Raw genomic sequence first — 11,065 nt, 5'->3', positions numbered from 1 at the left:
AAAACAAAATATGTATTAATTCTTACTATGGGAGTATGTAAGTTCAAATTTTAAAGCCGTTTTTCTAGGCTTTTTTTTGGGCTTTAATAGTGTTGAAGTATATGAGCGTTATGTTCCTTTTCACGAAATTCATATTGGTTGTGGAAGATAATTTTCGAACGGTCGCCACAATGTCTTTGGGTAATTTTCAAACATTTGTAATTGAAAGAACGAACTTTTTCATAAGGATTTTTAATATTTTTACTTAAAAAAGTTCATAAAACTTCGATGTGTTTTGTTGTTGTTTTAGCGGCTACTAAGCCCCGTTCGGGGCGGTTCATCCATCAACGTTGTCGTCAATTTCAGCTAGGGGGAGGCCCAGGAAGTGTGCTACTTCCACAGGGGCTGTCCATAGGGACAGGGGCGTTAGCTGAGTGGGGTTCTCGGGGCATGTGAAGAGGTGCCGGGAGTCATGCGGCCACTCTCCACATGCCGGGCATTGGTTGGGCACATCCTCGTTGATTCTACTCAAGTAGGAGTTGTTATTCGCGATACTTACTCAGTACTTGTCGAAAAGTATCGAGTTCCCGATACTACTCAGTACTCAGTAAAAGTATCGATATTCTGTACTCGTTACTCGCATAATTCTATCACTATTTGTCCCTAGCCATGTCCAAATCGAAAACAATTTTTTTTCTTCATTGTGTTTAGCGTTTGTTAATTGTTGTCTTGTGATAAAATGAAGAAGTTTCCAGTGAAAATTGATTTGTCAACTTTTTTTGACGATGAAAGAAAGTTTGTTATAATTCTTGTAGATCCACTATGGAAAAGCGTACAATGTTTGCAACATCGTGTGGAAGAAATATTTGACGTACGACCGGTACATTTTCTCACGGATGATAATCTTTTTATTCCACCGCAGGAATCTATAGAAGTTATGGAATTCACCGGATCACTTAAGTAATAAAGTTGCACCAATGGTAAAATTAATATAAAAAGTTTGAGTTTTTCCAGGGCATTCATACCAAAACTTGCTCTCGAGGAATCTCGTCGTCGTCGTTCAAAGAAATTTAATCCGGAACCTTTGCCGACTGAGAAAGAGTCAGTTAAAAAAAGGAAATATCATACATTGGCTACTGAAATCTTAGATGTTTCTATTCAGAATCAAACTAAAAAGTCGAAGTGTACACCATTAGAGGCGTCCAACGTGGCAACTCCAGTTTCCAACGAGTCCCAAGAAATCACAAGTACCAATGAACAGACTTGTGCATTTAAGCAAACTACGAAAATACCACCAAATGATAGTCCAGCTGAACTCGGCGCTCGTAATCGCAAAACATCCAATTCAGATATTTTAAAAAATCAGAGTTATACGGCTAAGGAAGAGGAAGGGTTAGTATCGATAAGTAAACCTAAAAAAAAACGATCTCACAAACGAGAGATTGAGACGGATGGAAAAAGGCAAAATGGTAATTAAATTTGCATGTCGTACCTTGATATAAAAACGCCCTAACTAATTTTTTTTTCGAATACAGTACTGCGGTGGTTCCCAACCTTTTCCAACTGGCGACCCACATGTCCTTATCGTAATACCTCCACGGTCCACTAGTTCACGGTGGAGTAAGAAACCTAAAATTGTATCGCGTCCCTTTCTTATATATAAAATATATACTTTACCATCAAATATTGCAAATATATCTGTGTTCATATGGAATAGTAGCTTATGTCGAAAGTCTGGCTTTAGTATAATGCGGCAGTCGCAGCATAGAACTTTTGGCAAATAAACGTGCAAGAAATAGTTCCGATACTAGCAAGTCAATATTCTTATTGAGTCTCATCAAAAAATTTCTTGTCGTTTAAGCGAAGACTTGGTGGCCAGATTAAATGACCTAAAAAGAATTGAAGTCTGGGCCATCATGAATGGCAGGTACTTCCTATTTCGTGCGTTCCTTTTGATCTCAGTACACTATAACCAATTATTTTGAACGAGATGGTGCTAGAATTCAAATATGTTGTTCCTATTCTTGCTATTAAAATGAATCCCCGCTTAACTTGCATGGATCACATGTCATAGTATATCAAAAATTATATTTTATATTAAGAAATCTGCGGCACTCTAGTTAAGTTAAGTCCCTCATCGTTCTCCATATTTCCTATGTTGGACTCGTCTATGGGAATCTAAGCTACGATTCTAGGAAGAAATTAAATCTAGTTTTAAATAACGTGGATAGGTTCATTTATTGTAAGAAGAAGTTTGACCACATATCCCAGGGGCGGTTATCATTATGAGTAAAATTATTTATATCAGCATTTAATCATTATTTTATGAGTTTTATTTTTTTCGCTCAAAAATATTAATTATTATTGATTTTTATTTTTCTGCTCAACGGAATTATTATTGTTTGATTTTTATTTTTCGATCAAAAATAATGATTAATTTATGATTTTTATTTTTTCGCTCAGAGATAATAATTATTGCTGAGTTTTATTTTTCCACATAAAAATAGTGATTATTTATAAAATTGAAAGGCTTTACAGACGCAACTTACTGAAATTTTTACCTGCAAATTTTTAGACTTGTTCCTTTAATTAGGGTGTCGCTACCTCTGAAAAGGATACGGCGGAAACCGCGATGGTACAGATTTTAATTTTTTTGGAATGATCATTATTCTTAAGTGAAAAAAATGAAACTCAATAATAATTATTATCTTTGAGCGACTAAATAAAAATCATAAAATAATCATTATTTTTGATCGAAAATATAAAAATCAAGTAATAATAATTACCTTTGAGCGAAAAATTAAAACTCAAATATTAATTATTATTTTTAATCTTTATTGGTTAAACTCGAAAAATAATAATCATTGTAAATTACAGTGGGACGTACGAAAACAAATACGTGGGTATAAATAAAATGGTTTTACAACGATTACAACTTGTTGATTTTTTTGGTTAAAATTGAAAAAAATAATGATTATTTCCGTCCCTGTTAGTTTTTGTAAAATCATCTCGTACGCACAATATTGTTGTCCCAAGGTACAAAAATTTACCGGCGTCTAGATTGTTTTTTGTTTGCTATCAGAATTTGGAGCTCAATACCAATTTAAATTAAATGTATAACATCGATTGGATCCTTCAAAATGGCAGTTACAAAACTATTTGTATTTTCCTCCCTCTATCCCCTAACATATGTGTAAGCGCCAATCTATTATTATTATTATTACATACAATATTAATGAGATTTTTGGGACTGTTTCAATTGAGCTAACACGTCAACTTTCTGATGGTTTATTCAATTGTTTCTGATATGTTTAGGATTGATTCGCGACATGTAGCCCTTTCGCGACCAACAGGTTGAGAACCGATGCAGTACTGTACAAAAAAAAAAAAAAAAAAAAAAACTGGTATTAAATTTGTATTATGAATTGATATATGATTTATACTTCCCAATAACTAAAACGATTCTTTATAGTAAATTCTGAAACAATGCAGCTGGAAATTTGCTCGTCGACTTTCCTTACCAATTCAAAATCAATCGGCAAAAACACGCACATATATTTTGATGATTCAACTATCGTAGAGTCGACAACAAATAAACAAACTAATCCAGTTAATACCACATCCATTCGTGATAAAAATAAATCGCCAAAAGTAATTTTTAAATGCCATTTGAATAATGATATTACAAAGCCTTTGGTTTTTCCTTTACAAGTAATTAACAGAAGCCGTAAAGCTCGGAAACCTCTAATAGATATTCAAGAAAATATACTATTACCGCCCGCCAATATCGACATCTTAATCAAAAATGAACTTGCCAAGCCATTGAATAACGATTTTGAGAAAAACATTTTGTCTAATACTTTTGTGGCTGCAGAAAATTCAAATAATGTCGAAGCAGAAGGTGATATAGAAAACGTAAATAATATGGAAAGTAACGACCAACTAAAATCCAAAAAGGACGATACTAATAATAATTTTGAGCTCACTGAAAAAGCAGAAATAAACGCAAGCATCACAAGCGAATTAGAAAAATCAAGTGATTTAGAATCCACAACAAAACAAGCCATGGAAGAAATAATACATTCGAGCAATGAAAGTAAAGAAAAAGCTGATGAAAAACATATCTCAATTGCAGGCGAAAATAATCAAAATAGAAAGTCGAGTGAGAATCATACAATGACTGAGCCTTCTGGCGATGAAAGTAAATCTCAAAAAGAGCCGGCCAACAATGAAGCTGAAATAGTCCAAGAAGAATCATTCGTTAAAATAACAGCAAACACAACGGATGCATCTAATAATTCTTTGGAATTGGAGGAGAGCTGTGTTATAGATTTAGATGATGATGAAGACGTGATTGATTTGAGTGACGCTGATGATCAACAACAGCCGTTTCAAATGACGCCGAATACTTCTAGGCTTTCAGAAACCCTAAACAAAAGCATTAGCGCAATGAGCGCCACTGAGATGCTTCCTTTCTGTACACCACTTACATCTATGCCTGCAGTGGGCGATATTGTTGTATTTAAGGTACGAAACTATAAAATCTAGTACACATAGTACTTACATATGTACATATATGCATGTCAAGTGTATTCATATGTATGTATGCATGTAATTTTTTATGTTTTGCAGTTCAATCGGAGAAGTTTAGAAGAGAAAAAGGATGTATCTGAATACATAGCTTGTAAATGCGAACATATAAATCGGCGGACGAAAGTTTTAAAACTCGCCATATTAGGTAAATTTTAAGTGAACTATGTATGTATATAACGCTTACATATGCGCCGTTTATCTTCAAGGTGGCATAATTCGTTTCCTTCTCTAAATTTCTAAATTGTTAGTTACTTCCAACTGAATGCATCTGTAAATTTTTCTACCGTCGTAAGCTAATGGCATAACCTTTACCTTTATCTGATGAACCTGTACGAATAACAGACGCGTTCAGGCACAGTTGAATGATCGATCAATGAAATCAAACGGCCTGAAATGTCACTTCCAAAATAAACTGCTCATATGTACCAGGGCTGCAAACCGCTCCATATGTCGATGCGGTTAGAAAAAATTTGAACTTGTACAAGAATCGGTTCATTAGTATATCAGAAACGCGCTTCAGTTCAAATTGTTACAAAGTGATACAAAATATACTATAAAATGGCAATTACTATATACATATCGACCCCTATTTTCGATTTTACCGAAAGCGGTAAAAGGCAAGTTTTACAGGACAGGCTTAAACAGTGTAATAATTTATTTGGATTTAAATGGACAACAAAATTATTGAATGCTACCTTTTGAATAGGACTATTAATTTTTTGAATACCTTATTGTCTAACTGTTTGGTGCATCTAGTAGATTGTCCACAATTTGTCTTCGTTGATGCTGTTTTAAAGCTCATTCAATTATCAAACAAACATTAAGCCATCGACCATATTGACAATACTATTTGATATATTTTTACGTTTTATAAAGGGATGAGAAAAAGAATTAAAATTTAATCCTTTACCCAGAATAGGTTCAGTGCCAAAATCTTCAAGTTAGGGAGATTTGTTGCAAGTTTCGAAATCAGTTGTTATATTTTTCCGCCTCGTCCTGTATTAAAATCAAAGATTCCAATTTTATAAAAAGAAAAATCTCTAATACGGAAAAGTGGTAAAATCAAAATCTTATAAGCAATTTGAAATAATTTCGATTGTGTGCATCCATAAGACGCGATTTCAAATACAATTGCAATTTTTTTATAACGGCACGAAAAAATGCCCCCTTAAGTATCTGTTTTTCGTGCTTCTGGTATGCTTTTAGATCTTATAACCCGGGACGAAATTTTTAAGCTTTTGCTTGGAATTGCTTATTCTGGGTTTCCAAGCTTAATTTTAACGACCATGCTTATTTTGCATATTTCCTGAAATATAGTTTTGGCATTTTTTGAAAACACCGTTATATGGGAAGTGGGCGTGGTTACAGTCCGATTTCGCCCATTTTCAATACCAACCTACCTTGGATAAAGGGAAACCTACATACCGAATTTCTTTGAGATTACTCAAGTTTTGCTCGAGTTAGCGTGTACACGGACGGACGGACGGACAGACAGACATGGCTTAATCGACTTCTCTATTCATTGTGAGCATTTAGGTATACATTTGTTTATATCTATCTCGATTCGTTTTGGCTGTTACAAACAACCTTGGGCACAAGTGCGCTCGGAATCGGACATCAAATAGAAAGTTACAGCAAAAAACCCGATTCACTGGAAAGTAACTTTCGATTTCGCATTTTTACAGCAAAACGCGTAGAAAAGCGCTTGCATTGCCACGTTTAACCGCACCTTAATTTAAATAAGTAGCGACAATTTCCATTTAAAGACAATTAATTTTTTTTTTTAAGTGTAGATATTTCATTTATTACTTAACATAACTTAACTTAAACTTAAGTTTCTTGATGTCTGCCAGAAGAAGTTGGTGTTCGACGAGTAGTTGATTACCAGAAATTTAGAGATATATAATATAAACGAAAAATAAATATTCCATTGTGCAATTTTTGTTTTTTCAATATCTTTCTATAATTTTTAACTGGATTTTAAAGAAATTAACGGTTAAAAATTACTTGTTCGTTTTTGCCCATAAAACATCATTATAAATTTTATTTTCTATTAAGATTTAATATTAACAGGATGTTTTTTTTCTTCCAGATGCAAGTCTCGAAAAGGATATTATTCCACAACATTACGTCTACAATTTAGACGAATCATTAGGTGATAGATTTATGAGCATAAAGTTTCCGGAAATGCTCGATGCTAAAGTGATGCAGACTTAGTAGAATTTGTTTATGAAGTTTCAAAAATAAATTGTTTTTGTGTAAATGTTGCTCTTTTATTGCTTTAAATGACTATATAAGCGTAACATATGTATTTACATAAGGGTGGTCCGAAAATGCATGTGAAAAAGTAAAGTCGGAACTTTTATGCTCTCTCGATTTTCGGTACGAATTCTTGAGCTTAAATTCACTCCATTAGTGCAAAAGTTGAATCCACGCTTAAGCTCACTTTATGCATGAGGCCCATTATGTTAAGTGTTCGGCCGAGCTTCTCTTCCGATTTGTGGTGTGCGCGCTTTGATGTTGTCACACAAAAGGAAGGGACCTACAGTTTTACGCCGATTCCGAACGGCGGTTGTATTTTTATGAGAAGCTGCTTTTCATGTCTGAATAAAATCGTAGGTTTGCCATTGCCTGCCGAGAGGCAACGCTATTAGAAAAAAAAAACTTTTTATGTTCTATTTTTTGATGTTGGCCGGAAGCCGAGCTTGAACCCAGGCCTTGTGGATTGGTAGCGCGCACTGCTAACCACTACACCTCAGAAGCCTTAGATATATGTGTCTATATTATGACCGACGCATTGCCAACATCGTGTTTATTTCCCAAATAATTATACGAGTACGGTCTATTATTTCGCGTAATTGTCGATTTTTTAATCTGACTGTTTCGATTAGTTCCTGATTTTCTTGTAGCGCCTTACGATATTCATCGCATTGTGCGGGTTCGGTGCGATGATCTGGCTGTTCCTCCTTGTAGGTTATCAAACTCTCAACGTTAGTGTAGTCCATACCATGAGGGTACCCGTCATTACATTTTTCATAAATAATGCGTACACGCTTGAATAATAATCTAATGGTACGAAAGTATTCTTGTACTTTTTTCTCAGTATTGTTATCCCGGTTTGCAGTCGGTTGTATGATTTTCAGTGCAGTGAATATCTCCTGAAAACGTGATGTTATATCCTGAACAGTTTCTTGACCTAATCGCGATAAAGCTACAATATTGATTTCTTTATGAGGATTTGGCTGTGAAATAGCTAACATATTGCTGCCAGTAGCGGCTGCGGTTTGTGGTGTAGTTTGTTGGGCATGCATTATCCCTACCGGATTAGTTCCCGTCATCTGTGCCTGCTGTTGCATGCCAATTGCTATTTGCTGTTGCTGTGCATGTTGTATGATATTACTCGTGGAGACCGCGCCAATCCCAGGCCCAACACCTATCATGCCAGTACTTACTGGTGGACCTCCACTGCCACCTTGCACCATCTGTACATGCTGCTGCATCTGCTGTTGTTGTATATTCATTGGTGTGTTCATTAGACTTCCCGGTCCGCTCATGCCCATACCACTCGGTATTTGTTGCTGTTGGGGATGGTAACCACCCATGGGCATCATACCACCACTGCCAGCACTTATTTGTCCACCAGCCGCTCCGGCGATCATTGTATTCTGTCCCATTCCATGATTCATCATTTGGGGGGACTGTTGCTGTTGTGGATTAAATTGACCACGATGGCCACCAAGCGGACTATTATAACCGCTAGGATACTGTCCTGACATTTCGCAAAGTGATTTTATGAATAATTAAATAATTAAAAATGTACGCAAAAATTAACAAGCACCAGCAAGAAACTGCAATTCTTCATCCCTTAGTGATGTGCTGAATTGCCGGTACCCAATACTTCAGGAAGATTTCGGTACCCAATACTTTTTTTTTGGTAACCCAATACCGATTATATACACTCATTAAACTTTCGACATAAAATACATTTCCCGATAAGAAAAAATAATAATTGCTATTATATATGTATATGTATGATATTGCCTAAATNTATAATTAAATAATTAAAAATTTACGCAAAAATTAACAAGCAATAGCAAAAAACTGCAATTCTTCATCCCTTAGTGATGTGCTGAATTGCCGGTACCCAATACTTCAGGAAGATTTCGGTACCCAATACTTTCTTTTGCGAACCCAATACCGATTATATACACTCATTAAACTTTCGACATAAAATACATTTCCCGATAAGAAAAAAATAATAATTGCTATTATATATGTATATGTATGATATTGCCTAAATAACAATGTGGCGTATTCATAGTCAAAATAAAGCCGACACTTAAGTAGCTGCAGCATTTTGACATAATTTTTAACAGAATATCCAAGGCGAATTTATATAAGGTGGTGTTGTTTCATCAGCTGTGAGTAGCGTTTGATTGTCAAAATTTTGAATTTCGTTAGTGAGTGAGTGAAAACGGGAGAGTGTTTGCATTTTCTGTCGCCCTTTTTCATTCGGGGAAGAATAGCTGAAATTTGACAATGGCCCGCTAAAAGCAAAAACCAAATACAAGTAATTGTTGTATTTGTTCAATCGATACCACCTTATATATTCGCCTTGAGAATATCTGTGTTTTATTATGTAGAGCGTGTGTGAATCGGTAACAAAGTTCGCGACGAGTAAATTTTTGACAACTATGAGGTGAATAAAATTTCAGTAGCTCGTGAGTCTAGTGAAATTTTTGACAAATGCTTAGAAAATTTTGACAATCGCAAAGATTGTTGATGTGCATGGTGTAATAATAACAAGGTGTTGTCAGTAACTTAACCTCACTTTTTCGGCAGGTCTATTCCGGTCACGCANAATATTTTATTCCGCATAAATCTGCGGTTATCAAAAATTTACTGCTGTCAAGAAATATTTCATTTCACACAGCAGATTGGCAAAACAGTCTCCTCATAGTAAAAATATTATTCAAAAGCTTTCCCCATAGAACTTTGTTACCGATTCACACACGCCCGTAGTTATGTAAAATATACCAAAATTAATTTTGAATAGTCCGTGGACTGCCCGCCAGTTAGAAATTCTTTTCTGCGTCATATTTCCCTCGTTTCTTTTCTGCACTTTTTTTAAGTTGAGTTGGCATTACTGGTGAAAAGTTAACAGCTGATGGCGACATTGCGAAAAAAACATTTTTTGCAACGTAAATACGAGAAATATAGACCAAATTTTTCAAAATAGCTATTAAAAATGAATCAACTACCGGACGATTACTTTCGCTACATCTACNATCCTTTTCTTGTTCTTTTTTTAAGTTTGAGTTGGCATTACTGGTGAAAAGTTAACAGCTGATGGCGAATTTGCGAAAAAAACATTTCTTGCAACGTAAATACGAGAAATGTAGACCAAATTTTTCAAAATAGCTATTAAAAATGAATCAACTACCGGACGATTACTTTCGCTACATCTACAGCTCTTCTTTGCATGAACAGGTGCAAATAAAGGTGTAAGTATGATGCAAACTAAGTGATTCGACACGATAAAATTAATTTTTATTGTTACAGTGGTACATTGGAAGGCAAAAAACGGCAACCGGACTACGAAAAACTACTTAAAGATCCTATTCTACGCTTCTCTGGTCTTTATTCAGAGGAGTGTCCTGCGTTCCAAATACGATTGCAAGTGTTCAACAAAAGTAAACCATACTGTTTGCCTGTCACCACCTCTTATAAAGCCTTCACGAAACGTTGGAGCTGGAATGAATGGGTGACACTGCCGTTACAATTTTCTGATCTACCACGCACTGCAATGCTAGCTCTAACGATCCTTGACTGTGCAGGAGCCGGTAAAACCACTGTTATAGGTGGAACAGCAATTTCGTTATTTGGCAAGAATGGTTTATTTCGCCAGGGTATGTTCGATTTACGTGTGTGGTTAGGTGTCGAAGGAGATGGCAGTTATCCATCCAAGACGCCTGGTAAAGGCAAAGAGTCATCCAAATCACAAATGCAACGTTTAGGTAAACTTGCAAAGAAGCATCGTAATGGTCAGATGCATAAAGTCGATTGGCTGGATCGATTAACTTTTCGTGAGATTGAGGTGATAAATGAACGTGAGAAACGTATGTCGGATTACATGTATCTAATGATAGAGTTTCCCACTGCAGTTTTCCAAGACTATTATAATGTACGTAGAAGCAACGATATTCTTTTGGTCGACACTGTATGAGTTTTCTTATCATTACAGTATTCCATTGTCTATTTTGAACCAGAAGGCGATAAAAGCCATAAAATACTATCAAAACCAAAATTGGTGACTGTACCGGATTCGGACATATTGCAGGTATGGCGGAAAAATTTAGTGAACTACATACTAGTATATCCCATATAAACTTGGAAGTATTTTGCAAAGCTTAACTTTTTTGTTGTTTGTAAAGTGGTCTCGCTGCCTCTAAGAGGAACAGTTCCAGTCCTCCGACGTACCCAATAAACTTCC

General features: G+C 35.4%; 3 protein-coding genes across 5 annotated transcripts in view; 2 read left to right on the top strand and 1 right to left on the bottom strand.

Annotated features, from left to right (window-relative positions):
• The first annotated feature begins 604 nt into the window (after positions 1–604).
• Positions 605–6,866, top strand: LOC108377789 (coilin-like). Of its 3 annotated transcripts, none has more exons than XM_017634067.1 (5): positions 605–939; positions 985–1,448; positions 3,452–4,506; positions 4,612–4,717; positions 6,665–6,866. In XM_017634067.1, the coding sequence occupies exons 1-5, from the start codon at positions 719–721 to the stop codon at positions 6,787–6,789; spliced, it is 1,971 nt and encodes a 656-aa protein (XP_017489556.1). In that variant the 5' UTR covers positions 605–718; the 3' UTR covers positions 6,790–6,866. The 3 variants fall into 3 exon arrangements, with proteins under 3 accessions (XP_017489556.1, XP_017489555.1, XP_017489557.1); XM_017634066.1 differs by having other exon boundaries at positions 979–1,448; XM_017634068.1 differs by having other exon boundaries at positions 607–939; positions 994–1,448.
• A 372-nt stretch (positions 6,867–7,238) lies between these two features.
• On the bottom strand, positions 7,239–8,714 carry LOC108377790 (Mediator complex subunit 30). The gene is made up of 2 exons (XM_017634069.1): positions 8,621–8,714; positions 7,239–8,367 (listed from the first exon to the last, which is right to left on the bottom strand). Exon 2 carries the CDS (start codon positions 8,346–8,348, stop codon positions 7,356–7,358), a length of 993 nt encoding a protein of 330 aa, XP_017489558.1. The 5' UTR covers positions 8,349–8,367; positions 8,621–8,714; the 3' UTR covers positions 7,239–7,355.
• Positions 8,715–9,689: 975 nt separating this feature from the next.
• Pi3K59F (phosphatidylinositol 3-kinase 59F) overlaps positions 9,690–11,065 on the top strand; it is a gene marked incomplete at its 3' end in the record, with an annotated part of 6,422 nt that continues 5,046 nt past the window's right edge. The window contains exons 1-4 of the mRNA XM_017634065.1: positions 9,690–9,853; positions 10,036–10,076; positions 10,135–10,756; positions 10,817–10,912. Of these exons, the coding sequence (XP_017489554.1) occupies positions 9,821–9,853; positions 10,036–10,076; positions 10,135–10,756; positions 10,817–10,912 (792 nt within the window). The remainder of the gene's footprint in view (positions 9,854–10,035; positions 10,077–10,134; positions 10,757–10,816; positions 10,913–11,065) is intronic.

This window comes from Rhagoletis zephyria, unplaced genomic scaffold, assembly GCF_001687245.7.
Source record: "Rhagoletis zephyria isolate East Lansing unplaced genomic scaffold, Rhagoletis_zephyria_1.1 Rzeph_scaffold_12706, whole genome shotgun sequence".
Classification (NCBI taxonomy): Eukaryota; Metazoa; Arthropoda; class Insecta; order Diptera; family Tephritidae; genus Rhagoletis; species Rhagoletis zephyria.
This window is presented reverse-complemented; position numbering and strand designations above follow the sequence as displayed.